Source organism: Ornithorhynchus anatinus, chromosome 7 (genome assembly GCF_004115215.2).
Source record: "Ornithorhynchus anatinus isolate Pmale09 chromosome 7, mOrnAna1.pri.v4, whole genome shotgun sequence".
Taxonomy (NCBI): domain Eukaryota; kingdom Metazoa; phylum Chordata; class Mammalia; order Monotremata; family Ornithorhynchidae; genus Ornithorhynchus; species Ornithorhynchus anatinus.
The window spans coordinates 42,898,368-42,913,212 of NC_041734.1; the positions used below are offsets into that span (position 1 = coordinate 42,898,368).

The following is a 14,845-nucleotide window of genomic DNA, read 5'->3' on the forward strand; positions in this document are numbered from 1 at the left end:
ACCAATATGAGTGCCTAGCTCAGGAAGCAAATTTTCCTAGAAGTACTGTGCTTCTCTTCCTGACGCAAGGCATGTCAACAAACTGACAACGTATCTGAGTTCTTTATTCATCTGTTGCGTTCAGCCAGTGCCTATTTGGTGAAGAACACTATATTAAAACATTTAGGAGAGGACGATAATCATTCAGTCAGTGGTATTTATCGGGTGCAGAGCACGTACTAAGCGCTTGGGAGAGTACAGTACAACAGAATTAGCAGACGCGTTCCCTGCCCGTAACGAGCTTACAGTCTAGAGGGGAAGACAGACATTAGCATGAAATTTATAATATATAATAATATATAACTATTTAAAGATATATATACACAAGTACTGTGGAGTTGGGGTGAATATCAAAGGTCACAGACCTAAGTTCATAGAAGACATAGAGGTGGGAGTGAGCCGAGGAAGAGAGGGCTTTATCGGGGAAGGCCTCTCGGAGAAGATGCGACCTAAATAATACTTCGAAGGCGGAAAGATTGGTAGTCTGACATATGTGGAGGGGGACGGAGCTCCAGGCTAGGGGAAGGATGTGGGAAAGGGGTCGGCGTTGAGATAGATGAGATCGGGGCCCAGTGAGTAAGCTGGCACTGGAGGAGCAGAGTGTGCGGGCTGGGCTGTAGCAGGAGATCAGTGAGGTGAGATAGGATGTGACAAGCTTTAAAGTCAACGATAAGGAGGTTCTGTTGATGCGGAGGTGGAGGGGCAGCCCATGGCGGTTCTTAAAGATCAGGTGAACGTGAACTGAATGTTTTTGTTGATAAACGTTTTTGTTGTTAAAGAAGTGCGGCTTAGTGGAAAGAGCACGAGTTTGGGACTAAGAGGTCATGGGTCCTAATCCTGGTTTTGTCTCCTGTCAGCTGTGTGCCTTTGGGCAAATCACTTTACTTCTCTGTGACTCAGTTACCTCATCTGTAAAATGGTCCTCATAAATGATCTGTGTAGCAGAGCGAAGTATGGATTGGAGTGGGAGAGAAAAGAGGCCGGGAGGTCAGCGAGGAGGCGGGTGCAGTAGTCAAGATGGGTTAGGATAAGGGCCCGGGTCGGCTCGGTAGCAGTTTGGATGGAGAGGAAAGCCTGGATTTTAGCATTGTTGTGACGATGATGATGATGGTATTTGTTAAGCGCTTATTCTGGGCCAAGCGCTGTTCTAAGAGCTGGGTTAGATACAAGGTAATCCGGTTGTCCCACATGGGGCTCACAGTCTTAATCCCCATTTTACAGATGAGGTAACTGAGGCCCAGAGAAGTTCAGTGACTTGCCCAAAGTCACACAGCCGATAAATGGCGGAGGCGCAATTAGAACCCATGACCTCCGACTCCCAAGCTCGGGCTCTAGCCGCTAGTCCACGCTGCTTCTGCTTGTGAAAGTAGAACCGACGGGATTCGGTGACAGTGGAGATAAAGGAGAAAATCCCTGCCCCCGAGACGCCTCCAAAGACAGGGATACCAACTCCCTATTCCACAGATGGGCGTGTGGGGGGTTTAAGTGACGTTCTCACTTTCTCATAGCCAGTAGCAGAGTCAAGCCTAGTTGTTCCAACTCCCAGGGCTGAACACTGTTGACTGATTTCCCCTGCATCCCCTCAACTGGCAAGGAGAAGGATTCCCAGGGTCTCCTCACGTGGTAAGCAAGTCAGCTCCTGCTGCCCTGGGAACTCACATTTCACTGATCTGCTCCTCCTCTGTAGTTCTCCTTCTGATGGAATGAAAGAGAAAGATGCTTCGGAAAAAGACCGGCGACGACGGCACTCTCCTGATTGATAATGAACGTAGGAACAGTAACGGGGGTTACTATGGCAGTACGAATGCCAACTCCTTTGAATGCTCAGAGGTAGGAAATGTGAGACACGCGCAATAATACTGCTCAAGAATAATAATAATAATATTGGTATTTGTAAAGCGCTTACTCCGTGCCAAGCACTATTCTAAGTGGTGGGGTAGATATAAGGTAAGCATGTTGTCCCATGTGGGCCTGAGAGTCTTAATCCCCATTTAACAGATGAGGTAACTGAGGCGCAGGGAAGTGAAGCAACTTGCCCAAGTCACACAGTAGGACGAGTGGCAGAGCCAGGATTAGAACCCGCGTCCTCTGACTCCCAAGCCCGTGTTCTAGTCACCAGGCCATGCTGCTTCTCTCTCTATACATATATATATATATATATATATCGGACTGGCCAGAGAAAGATGGTCCTATCAACTGTCCCCATTTTGTAGATGAGACACAGATAAGTGACTTGTCCTAGGTCATACAGTAGACCAGTGATGGACTAAAGACTAGAACACAGATCTCTTGACTTCCAATACTGGGTTCTTTACACTGGGCCACACTGTCTCTCCATTCCCTCTTTCTTGCCTTTTTTCCCTTCCTTCCTCATCCTCTGGACTCAGACAAATACCCCCACTGATTTCTTTTTTGAGTTCCAAAATTATGATCCCTTTAACTGGGTGGGGAGGAGAGAGAGGCTAGTCTCTTCCCAAAGCCCACCTCACACAGATTCCCTTTGAACTGGAGAATTAGCGATGCTTTTGCCGACTCCATAAGTTGAACTTAATGTGATAACTATCTCCTACTGGGTAAAATTTGGAACCAATTGGTTTAATACAGTGTTATTTAAAACCAACTGAAAGTATTTTAGAAAATGAAGCAGGGTTTTTCTTCCCAGAGGAGAATTCTTTTTCTCTCCCTCTTTCCTTCCCTTTCCCACCTCTTTCTCTCTTCTCCCTCCCTCCTTCCCCCACCTCACTCTCACCTACTCTCCCTCATCTACTTAACAGGACATGGCACATGGTAAGCACTTAAAAAATACCGTCATCATTACTCAGTGTGGCTCCGTGGAAAGAGCCCGGGCTTGGAAGTAGAGGTCATGGGTTTGAATCCCAGCTCTGCCGCTTGTCAGCTGTGTGACCTTAGGCAAGTCCCTTCACTTCTCTGTGCTTCAGTGACCTCATCTGTAAAAGGGGGATTAAAACTGTGAGCCTCATGGGGGACAACCTGATTACCCTGTATCTACCCCAGCGCTTAGAACAGTGCTCTGCACATAGTAAATGCTTAACAAATGCCAACATTATTATTATTACTCTTCTTCACTTTTCTACACTGTTCATCAAGGCCGTGTCTGGCGGGATGTCTTCTTTTAGGGACACTCTGATGAAATTCTCTTTTTGCTTATCTGTTTAATGTTTTCCCTCTAGCTGAACAAACACAAGAAAGACCCGGACGGTAAAGTGGACTCTTTCAGTACAGGAGACATCAAGCAAGGTGAGAGATGGTGGCTCCTTCCGGCTTCCACGTGGTCACACCCTTGTTGATTTTTCGGGTTGTCGGGGGGTGGGAGGGATGGTGGGGTGAGGTGAGTAGACAATAAGGGACATGCTAAGGATATCCTAAAGGATTCTTTCCTTAATACTGAAAATTTCATTTCCGGTAAGCAGCACCTAAGGTCCTTTAGGCCATGAGCGATAGGGGCTGTACCTGATGTGATTATCTTGTCTCTCCCTCTGGACTTTCCCCTCCCTGACCCCCCCCAACCCCATCCTTCTAGACTGGGAGCCTGGTGTGAGCAGGGATTGTCTCTGTTGCAGAACTGTCCTTTCCAAGTGCTTAGTACAGTGCTCTGTACACAGTAAGCACTCAATAAATACGATTGATTGAATGAATGGAAATTCACTGTGGGCAGGGAATGGGGGTGTTATATTGTACTCTCCCAAGCACTCTGCACACAGTAAGTACTCAATAAATATGATTGATGTCTTGCCTCTGGCCTGGAACACCCTCCCTCTTTATATCTGACAACTATTCTCCCCAACTTTAAAGCCTTACTGAAGGCACATCTCCTCCAAGAGGGCTGCCCTGACTAAGCCCTCTTTTCCCTTTCTCCCACTCCCTTCTGCCCTTCTGGGTCATCCTGACTTTCTCCCTTGATTCATCCCTTCCGGCCCAGCGCTAAATACATATCTAAAACGTATTTATACCGTCAATCGTATTTATTGAGTGCTTACTGTGTGTGGAGCACTGTACTTATGGCTTGGAAGAGCACGATATAATAATAACCAGACACATTCCCTGCCCACAGTGAGCTTACAGTCTAGGAGGGGGAAACAGTGTGTATGCTTCTGTAATTTATATCAATGTCTGTACTCTTCTTATATTTATAAGTACTCTCTAGCGCTTATACCGTACTCTCCCGAGCACTTAGAACAGTGCTCTGCACCCGGTAAGTGTACAATAAATGTGAACGATTTGTTGGGCCCCTCTCAGCCCTAACTCTCAGAAGTTTAAATATGGCTCAGTATTAGTGGAGGATGCCCAGTTCTGCCTGTGGGGTTGGCCAGCTGAAAGCACCAGGCCCATTAGGCTATAATCTAGTGGATGTAGCAGAAGCCTGGGAATCAGAAGGACCTGGGTTCTAATCTCAGCTCTGACCCATGTCTGCCGTGTGGCCCTGGACTAGTCACTTAACTTCTTTGGACCCCAGTTACCTCATCTGTAAAAGAGGGAGTGAGAGTGTGAGCCCCATGTGGAGCAGGGACTGTGTCCAACCTGATCAAGGTGTATCTACCTCAGTACTTATACCAGGGCTTGGCACGTAGTAGGTGCTTAATAAGTACCGTTATTATTAACTGTATCGTACTCTCCCAAGCACTTACTACAGTGATCTGCATAGAATAAGCACTCAGTAAATAGCATCGATTGGTTCAGTGGGGTCTGGGTCAATACCCCATTTGCCCTTTTCCCCCCATCATCCTCAGGGCCTGGGAGGGGGAAAAAGATCCTTTGCAATGTGAAGATGGAGGAAACGACTCTGGCATACTTCACTGTGGCTTCCAACTGCAGAAAGCAGCTGGAGGCAGTTTGTTTCGCTTCACCAAGATACTTTCAACCAACACTTCCTGACCACAAAATTAGAAAACCACTTTTAAAGAGAATCCCTAAACCTATCTGAGCCATTTTTTTCCTCCTATCTGACAAACAGGAGGGAAGCCAATTCCCTAAAGGAAAGGAACAGCTAAACGTGGAGACTCATATGTGTAGCAGATGATGATTCTCAGAAGTAGAAAGCACAGCAACAATTCAACAGTGTGGTGCAAGTCAACGAGTCAGTGTATACAGAGCTCCACATTATGACCTTGGTGTATTAGGCTTTTCGGTTTTCATATTAAGTAGACCTTGGGAACACTCTGTGCTTTTTGTCAGTTTTCCCTTTATTCCATTCTGCAGCTGATGTCATTGATGTGTTCCTTCCAGGCTAAAATTGAATCGTCCACTTTGCAAAAACCCCGACATCCTCACACATCTGGGTTGACTTTCGAATTTGTCTTTGACATCTCAACTTTCCTCTAAAATCTTCATTTAACGACGGATTCCACTGGACTCCCAACTGCACTTTCATTTCCTGAAAAACTCTGACACCGGCACTCTGCGTTTAAAATATTCACTCACTTAGTGACCCCGTCCCTCATTTTTACCTGCCTCCCCCATAATCCGAGAACCAGTGTTCTCACTGGGCGGCATCCCTGCACACCACTCCGAGCTCACCCTCTTCTCCGCCTGCTCCTCTGATATACTTAGGTAACCGTTTTTGGAAAAAGAGGACAATATACTCCCAGTTCTAGGTGGAAAAATATTCCTGAGGGTTTGAGTCACAGAACTGCCCTTTCTGAAAGTGGTATATGGAATCGGAATGGGAAGGAGTGCGGTTCAGTGGAAAGAGCCCGGGCTTGGGAGTCACGGGTCATGGGTTCGAATGCCGGCTCCGCCACTCGTCCGCTGTGTGAGTGTGAGCAGGTCACTTCACTTCTCTGGGCCTCAGTTACCTCATCTGTCAAATGAGGATGAGGACTGTAAGCCTCACGTGGGCCAACCTGATTATCCTGTATCTCCCCCAGTGCTTAGAACAGTGCTCTGCACAGAGTAAGCGCTTAACAAATACCGACATTGCTATTATTATTTCGGAAAATGTGTTGACGTCGGCGGTGTCCTTTTCCTAGACACCGCTAATATCATTTGAACTCTGGCTCTTCTTTTCGAGTTCGAGATCGGGGGCTGGAATTGATTAGGGACTTCCTAAACCAAAGGCAGGCGAGATTGTAGAGGGAAGTGGCGGGGCGGGGGAAATCTGGTTTTTATTCTTTATTCTGGTTTTTGATGTGTGTTCTTTCTTTGCCCACTGGGTGGGAGTATGGCTGGCTGCACCAACCAATAGTGACTTGGGTGAAATTGCAGTTTTGCTGACCACCTAAAAACAACAGCTGCTTCTCGGATGGAAGAGCACCGGAATTGAGTCTTTTTCCTAGTAAGGAGGATGCTCAGCTCCCTCAGAAGCCGTTCGGCGAATGTTTGGCCAACGAGAGAGCAAACACAAAGGGTGGAGGGAATGAGGTTTGCCATGGGTTCAAATCCCGGCTCCCCCGCTTGTCAGCTCTGTGACTTTGGGCAAGTCACTTCACTTCTCTGGGCCTCGGTGACCTCATCTGGAAAATGGGGCCGAAGACCGTGAGCCCCACGTGGGACAGCCTGATCACCTTGTATCCCCCCAGCGCTTAGAACAGTGCTTCGCACAGAGTAAGCGCTTAACAAATGCCATCGTTAATTAAGAGACGTCCTCCCTACTCCATCACCGCGGAATAACCGTTCGGGCCTCAGAAGAAGGGATAGATGAGTGGGAAAGAGTGGCCAGTTTTCTACCAGTCTGGCTTCCGACTGGTCTGCCTCCTCTCCGGTACCAGAGAGGGACCGGATTTGATGGATGGGTTTTTCATTTGTTATTCCCGGTGTCAAGCCTCCTCTTCGGTGGCTCCTTCGGTCTAGTTCTACAGTCAAGAGATGGGCCCTGGAGGAGATTGCACAGGCTTTGGTGCAAGTGGGATATTCGCGAGTGCCCCGGGAAAAATGTGGTAGAATTGCACAAAGTGGACAAATTTCTGCAAAAGGACAAGTATTCTGCGGCATCCGGAGCATCACGTGGGCTGTCACGGGCAACTGCTTGTTTGGCATCTGCGGGGTGAGGGTGACCACCCTACTGAGAAATTTTGCACCTATCCTCATCCCGCCACACCTCGCCTTACCTCACTCTCACATCAGGTTGGGTAATAATAATTATGGTATTTGTTAAGCACTTACTACAAGCCAGTGATTGTTCCGTGGGGTCTTAGACACAAAACAATCTGCTCCCACATGAGACTCACAGTTTTTAAGGAGGCACTGAGAAGTCGAATGACTTGCCCAGTGTCACGCGGCAGGTAAGTGGCAGAGCCAGGATTAGAACCCGGTTCCTCTGACTCCCGGGACCAGGCTCTTTCCGCTACGGCTCGCTGCTTCCCTGTCTGTATCCGCTCTTATTTTTTTCCACTTTTGTGGTGGGAAAAAGTTTTTTGCAGGTAAGCAAAATACAAAGGTCACATCCTTATTTCCCTAAGTCTAGTAGGGGTAATTTCATTTACCGAAGCAACCTTCACTGAATCGAAATGAATATAAAAGAACTAGCTTTCTTTGCAAAATTCTAAAGGTAAGTCATCCATTCTAGAGTGCTACATAAAAAAAATGCTTAAATAATTCATAATACGGTACTTTTAGTTTCTGCTCCTGTGTGTTAGAGGTAAAGGACTGAGTAACTGCAATAAGCAAGACTTGATATTTTTTTCTCTCTCAAGTCACTGGTTATCCCAAGAGTAATTTTTTAAAAAATGGCATTTGAGCGCTTACTACGTTCCAAGTACTGTACCAAACACTGAAGTAGATTAAAAACTAAACAGGTTGGACACAGCCCATATCCCACATGTGGCTCATGGTCTTAATCCCCATTTTACAGAAGAGGAAACTGAGGCCCAGAGAAGTTGTGACTTGCCCAAGGTCACACGCAGTCAGGTGACTGAGTCAGGATTAGAATCGAAGCCCTTCTGACTCCCAGGCTCGTGCTCCATCCACTAGACCACACTGCTCCTCCTCGGGTACTCCTGGTACCTTCCTTTTGGATTCAGTCAGAAAATATTAAAGCTAGTATTAAGTGTTTACTATGCACAGAGAAGTATACTATGGGCTGGAAAAAGTATACTGAATGAAAAATAGACAAGGTGCCGGGCCTTCGAGTGGCTCCTAGTCTAAGAATAAATAAGAGTTGTGGGGTAGGGAGTTTTGACGGTGGGCACACAAGAAAGATGAAACAGAAAACAACATAGAAAGAGAATGACGGGAATAAATACCATAGGAGTTATAGTTTCCTGCTTCTCACTGTGCAAAGCAAACAGTCACAGTGGTCAGTGCCCCAGGAACCCCAATGCCCTAAGGATTCTCATCGATCGGTTTGCTCCATCTGGTGCCAGTTTGTCTTTAACCTGCCATAGTAAAGAGAACAGGATGATCTCCAATGTCAAGGGAAAAGTTGGCAGCAGGAAAGCTGGAGTTTGCCTCTTGTCCTTGTCCTACTGGGGTGGAGATAACAGGGTGGTGCCCAGTGTCAGAATGCTTCAACTACAAAATCAATGAATTGACTAAGGCCCGAATCTTCTCGTTTACCTCCTTCCTCATTCAGCCTGTAAAAATAAAGCCCTCCCTCTCTAACACTGAGAGGATTTAAAGAGATTTCCACCCCCCTGGGCAAACACACACGCACACACTTTGGCCAGTATTTAAAAAATAGGTTTTTTCTGTAGCTGCGCTCCAATTTCTGCTTCTGGAAACCCAGAGATTAGCATGTGCTTCAAATATAGGCAGGGGCCTGGCAGGAAAAGCTTTCGAAGTTCCCATAAAGTTTGTTTCTAGTTATTTCTTCTAAAACTCCCTGGGAGGAAGGGCTGTAGGAGTCTCGTGTTTAAGTTGTCAGCTAAAATTCGAAGAGATCATTTACCAGAAACTGCAGAGGTGCTAGAACTCTCAAGTCTCCTTCTTTGTCGCTCCCATTTATACATCCTTTTATCCTTTGTTTCAGAACGTGCTCCAGACTATGTCCTGGTGTGGGAAGATAGTCCAGACCAAGACAGACAGAAGGATAAAGGTGGAAAAGAGAGAGAAAAACACCAGGAGCGGATCTCTAAACACCAAGCCTGGAGAGAAACGTTTTTGGACAACCTGCGAACGACCGGCCTTCACATAAAACAGGTATCCGGAGGCCGCCCTGTACTACTCTCATCTTTACCGAAGTATAAAGAGAAGCACTGAAGCTATGCTTCCTTTAACGGAGCGGTGATGTTTGAAGAGAGAGTGACAGCTAGATATTCCTACAGCTACTTTATGGAAAGCTGAAAAATGTTGCCTTGAAAAATGTTGCATCTCAGCTGAAAACTGAGAGTCAACTGCTCAGGAGACCCCAGCACGGGATGCGGCTATCAATAAAGAAGCGGCTCTCTGAGCAGGAGCTCCATGAGGAACCAGAGACTAGGAGAAGCAGTGGGGCCTAGGGGGTAGACCGTGGGCCTGGAAGTCAAAAGGATCTGGGTTCTAATCCTGTCTCTGCCACTTGTCTGCTTTGTGGCTTTAGGCAAGTCGCTTAACTCCTCTGATGATGATAATGGTATTTGTTAAGCGCTTACTCTGTGCCAAGCAGTGTTCTAAGCACTGGTGTAGATACAGGGTAATTGGGTTGTTCCACGCCGGGCTCACAGTCTTCATCCCCATTTTGCAGATGAGGGAACTGAGACACAGAAAAGTCAAGTGGTTTGCCCACGGTCACACAGCAGACAAGTGGAGGAGTTGGGATTAGAACTCACATCCTCTGCTCCCAAGCCCGAGTTCTTGCCACTAAGCCACACTCTGTGCTTCAGTTGCCTCATCTGTAAAATGGGGCCAGACTGTGAGTCCCACAGACATGGACTATGTTCAATCTGATTAGCTTGTATCTGTCCCAGTGCTCAGTAGCATCTCTGACACGTAGTAAATACTTAACGAATACTGTTTTCTTTTTTTTAAAAAGGGGGGTAATAGAGAAAACAGTGCCATGTCACCTGAAGTCAAGGGGCGGATCCTAGAAGAAGAGTTGAGTTAAATCATTTGGGGAGCAAAGGGTGGAAACCTGAAAGAGTTTTAGCAAAGAAGAGAGTGGCATCTCCCTTGGTACAGTTTGTAAAGAACAGGTTGGCTTTGAAAACCCTTGGTTTGTTTGACTTCTTCACTGTAGGAGGTGCTTGACCAGGGATCCTGATGTCCCATCTGAATCCTCTTTTTTTTATTTTCCAGAACTGGGATCCTAGGTGATAACTTGCAGGCAATTTTTGAGTACTGACATTCTATTTTCTTAAGCAATCCTTGTGAAATTGTTAAACTTCTACCCTTCCCCCGACACCCCCGCCCCCGCAAAAGGCTAAAGATCTATTTTCTTCTTTTGTTGTATAAATGGTCCAAGCTTTACATAATATAAAAGCTGACTTCTAATCTCATAGAACAAATGACATCTAAAGCAAGTACCATATTCACCCATGGGCACAGATCTCTTAAATTAGCTACAAGCATTCTCAGGGTTAGATGGGCCTCAGAAATGAAAGTATCTTAATTACAATAATAATCATGGTATTTGTTAAGCATTTACTGTGTGCTAAGCACTGAGGTAGAAATAAAATGATCAGGATGGGCACAGTTCCTGTCTCATATGGGGCTCACGGTCTAAGTAAGAAAAAGACCAGGTATTGAATCCCCCTTTTGTAGACTTTAGGTGGTATGGCAGTTCTAAGGATGTAGGATAGAGAAATTATAAATTAATCACCAAAGGCCTAGCTCTGAAGATGGAACAAACTGATCGATGAAAATCAGGGACTTGTAGTCATCAGGGTGGGAGTCTAGAGGAGGATTATTAGAAAAATGCAAACAAAAATCAGAGTTTCTGATGAAATTATCTATCCCTATCCCTAGAATTCCCCCCTATAAAATGAAGTCTTGAGTGATAGATCGGCCTCGGGCTGAGTCCCAGCGTGAAGAACTTGGTGGTTTCACTCGCGCTCTCTCATTCCTGCCAGTGGTGTTCCCACTGGAGCAATGAACGGATCAAAAACTGTTCCCTAAAACACTCTCCAAACAACACACTCAGTTCTCTCATCCAAGCAAACTCACTTTGGCCGTTACTGAAAGTAGACAACATTTTTACTGAAAGTAGACAACATCCTCTAAGCTGTAAGCCAGTCGTTGGCAGGGAATGTATCTACTGACCCTGTTATAGCGTACTCTCCCAGGAATGTAGTACAGTGTTCTGCTCAGAGTAAGTGCTCAGTAAATACGATAGACTAGTATTGGCGATGGATTCTTGTTCTCTATCCCTCTAGGTTGAAAAGGGGGGAATCCACTATGTCCTCCTCACGGCCTCCTGGAAGGTACTCTGTTATTATGCTGAGGATCTCAACCTGAAGCTTCCGCTGCAGGTAAAGAAGGTTTCTCGGGCATTGTTCTTTCTCTACCCTGCTGGAAAGAACCATTTTATGGCATGCCAGGACTCTCCAAAGAAGATCCTCAGGAGGTTAAGTGAATTTCTGAACTAACAACAAGGGAGTTCGAGTTTATCACCCTATATTTTGCCCTGGCATATTTGGCTCAATTTTGTACGCATTTTAAGGGAAAAATCCATGTTCCCTGCCGTATATATGTTTGCACTATTGAAAGGCTTTAATGCATTCCCACCAAAGGTAACACATACTTTTGGGGGCACTCTCCTGTGTATGACTACTGTTTTGTGTCTTTTGCGAATGTGTTCTTGTTTGGTTTTGGTGGTTTTGTTTTTTTTGCTTTGTTTTGTTTTTCCCTAGTATAAAAGTTGTTGAATTTAAGGTGGGGCGAGGATGAGAAAGGAGGGAGAAAAAGAATCTTCTCCTTGCTGTATGAAAGCTCCTCCTATCTACTTTCCCTCTCTTACCTCACGGGACAACTCTTTCAGTATTCTCTTCTTGGTGTATTAAGAAACAACTCTGTCCATCCAGGCCTTACCACCCAGTCAGCCATCTAACTGGTCTTCCAAAATGTTGAAAAAGCTGGGTATTCCTAACATACTGCAGCAAGATGTCCCTGACCTACCCCAAGAGTACTATACCTGCCAGTTCAAGGTGAACAAGCTACACAGGTAAGAGCCTGAGACTCGGGGCTCACGAATACCGATCCTAAAAATTCCTTGGCTTCTCATCTGAAGAAAATCAATCAATCATATTTATTAAGCTCTTACTGTGTGCAGAGCACTGTACTAAGCGCTTGAGAGAGTAGACTGATAGATACTTTCCCTACATGCAAGGAGTCTAGAGGGAGAGACAGACATATAAATAAATTATGCATTCATCCATTCAATCATTTATTGAGCACTTACTGTGTCCAGAGCACTGTACTAAGCACTTGGGAGAGTACAGTATGTCAGACTTGATAGACATGTTCCCTGCCCATTAAAGAAGCGTGGCTTAGTGGAAGGAGCACGGGCTTGGAAGTCAGAGGTCGTGGGTTCTAATTCCGGCTCCGCTACTTGTCAGCTGTGTGACTTCGGGCAAGTCACTTAACTTCCCTATGCCTCAGTTACCTCATCTGTAAAATGGGGATTAAGAGTGTGAGCCCCACGGGGGACAACCTGATCACTTTGTATCTATCCCAGCGCTTAGAACAGTGCTTGGCACATAGTAAGTGCTTAACAAATACCACCATTATTAATATTATAAGGAACTTGCGGTCTAAAGGTGGAGACAGACATATAAATAAATTATGGATTCACTCATTCAATCTTATTGAGCGTTTACTTTGTGCTTTACTAACTTTGTGCTTTTACTTTACTAACCACTTGGGAGAGTACAATATAACAATAAACCGATACATTCCCCGCCCACAACGAGGTCACAGACTAGAGGGTGATCTATTTACATAAATGCTTTGGAAAAAGAGAAAGCGGAAAGAGACAACAATGAACTAGAGTTTCCAGTGCTGAAGCTACCCTGTGATTTTTTTCTTTTTTTTTTTTTTGTCAGTCAAGTGAGTCATACTCTGAGACTCTACAGTAAGTTTCTTCAGCTTCTAAATGTGTCCGACCGTCTCGTTCGACTGTCTGACACCCGGGGATTCCCTTTGGCACTGGAGAAAATCTGACTCGTACTCTAAAGCCCTGAGAGAAAGATCTCGGTCCTGTGAAGTCAGAGGATAATAAGCAAATCACTGTGGTATCTGTTGAGTACTTACTGTAGGCCAGAAACAGTGCCGAGCCCTAGCTAGGGTGGATGCAGTATAATCAGGTCAGACAGGCCCTGTCCCACAGAGAGATCTTCAACCGAGTTGATATCAATCAACTGTACTAAAATGGGATTCTCATCTGTAAAATGGGATTCTCATCTGTAAAATGGGATTAAAATTGTGAGCCCCACGTGGGACAAGCTGATCACCTTGTAACCCCCAGCGCTTAGAACAGTGCTTTGCACATAGTAAGTGCTTAACAAATACCACAAATGCCACCATTATTATTACTAAGCACTTGAGAGAGCACAATAGAACGGAGATGGTAAACATATTCCCTTCCTACAGTGAGTTTACAGAGCCCGTTATTGTGTAGGGGTTGTCTCTATCTGTTGCCGAATTGTGCTCGGTACAGTGCCCTGCACACAATAAGCGCTCAAAAAACACGATTGAATGGATGAATGTGAAATGTGACCCAGAGGAAGGTAATTTCATATGAGTGGCAAATGCTTTCATTATGGCAAGGCCAGCATTGCCCATGAGATTTCCAGAAGGCTCTGAAAGGAAATCAAGATGCCGGGTGGTTCCAGTTTCGTAAATGACAGGATCCCGGAGAAGAGAATTATACCGTACTGTCAGGGAAGTGGGGCTAGCAGTGTTGACGTGATGATAATAATAATTATTATTATAGCAACGGTACTCCTTGAGCACTTACTATGTGCCAAGCACGGTACTAAGTCCTGGGGTGGGTACGAGCAAATTGGATTGGATATAGTCCCTGTCCCACGTGGGGCTCACAGTCTCAATTGCCATTTTACAGATAAGGTAACTAGGCACAGAGAAGTGAAGTGAAGCGACTTGCTCGAGGTCACAGGGCAGGCAGGTGGCAGAGCCGCGATTAGAACCCACGACCCTCTGACTCCCAGCTCTGCTCTATTAACTCTGCCATGCTGCTTCTCTAGGATCCTACGATCATACTTCTCTGGCGGAAGGATAGGCCTTTTTTTACCACTAAATTCTTAGATGCATTTGAGTGATCAAGGGTGGAGGAGAAAGTAGAAAGGACACCTCTTCAAAGTAGTTGAGAGATGAGTGGGGCTGGCGCTTCGGCTGGAAATGGGATATTTGAGTGGAGCCCATCTTGCCGATTTCAGGTTCCTGGGAAGTGATGACCGTGAAACGTTTTTCAGCGACACCCAACGACACCAAATTGTAAGTTAATGCCCCATCTTGACCGAGCCGATGCCCCGAGTAAAGACGTGAATGGGAAAAATCGATGATGTTTATTGAGCCCCTTCTGTGGGTAAAGCAGTCTACTGACCACTTGGAAGAGTACAGTGGGAGTAGGAGAAGCCCACAGTGTTCCTAGTTTGCTAACTGGTCACTTCTCGTTGTAATAGAAAACAGTCTGCAAAATAGAGAGCCGTATTCTCAGGGATCAAAGACGTGGGTCCCGGATGGGCTCTTCTTTGGCCAGTGAAATCTCGATTGGCTGTTGTTGTTCAATCACGGTGGACAATGGGGGAGTCAGAGGACCTAGGTTCTAATCCCTGCTCTGCCACAGACCTGCTGTGTGAACTTGGACAAGTCACTTTTCTGTGCTCGGTTTCCTCACCTGTAAAATGAGGATTAAGACTGTGAGCCCCACGTGGGACACAGACTGTGTCCAACCTGATTAGCTTGTTTCTACCCCCAT

The 14,845-nt window shown here is 45.8% G+C and overlaps 1 protein-coding gene across 1 annotated transcript in view; it reads left to right on the forward strand.

The window, feature by feature from the left end:
* The window catches only part of ANO7 (anoctamin 7), a 57,361-nt gene that overhangs the window by 5,937 nt on the left and 36,579 nt on the right, over positions 1 to 14,845 (forward strand). The window contains exons 2-6 of the mRNA XM_039912736.1: positions 3,231 to 3,297; positions 8,963 to 9,132; positions 11,283 to 11,378; positions 11,931 to 12,070; positions 14,304 to 14,361. Of these exons, the coding sequence (XP_039768670.1) occupies positions 3,231 to 3,297; positions 8,963 to 9,132; positions 11,283 to 11,378; positions 11,931 to 12,070; positions 14,304 to 14,361 (531 nt within the window). The remainder of the gene's footprint in view (positions 1 to 3,230; positions 3,298 to 8,962; positions 9,133 to 11,282; positions 11,379 to 11,930; positions 12,071 to 14,303; positions 14,362 to 14,845) is intronic.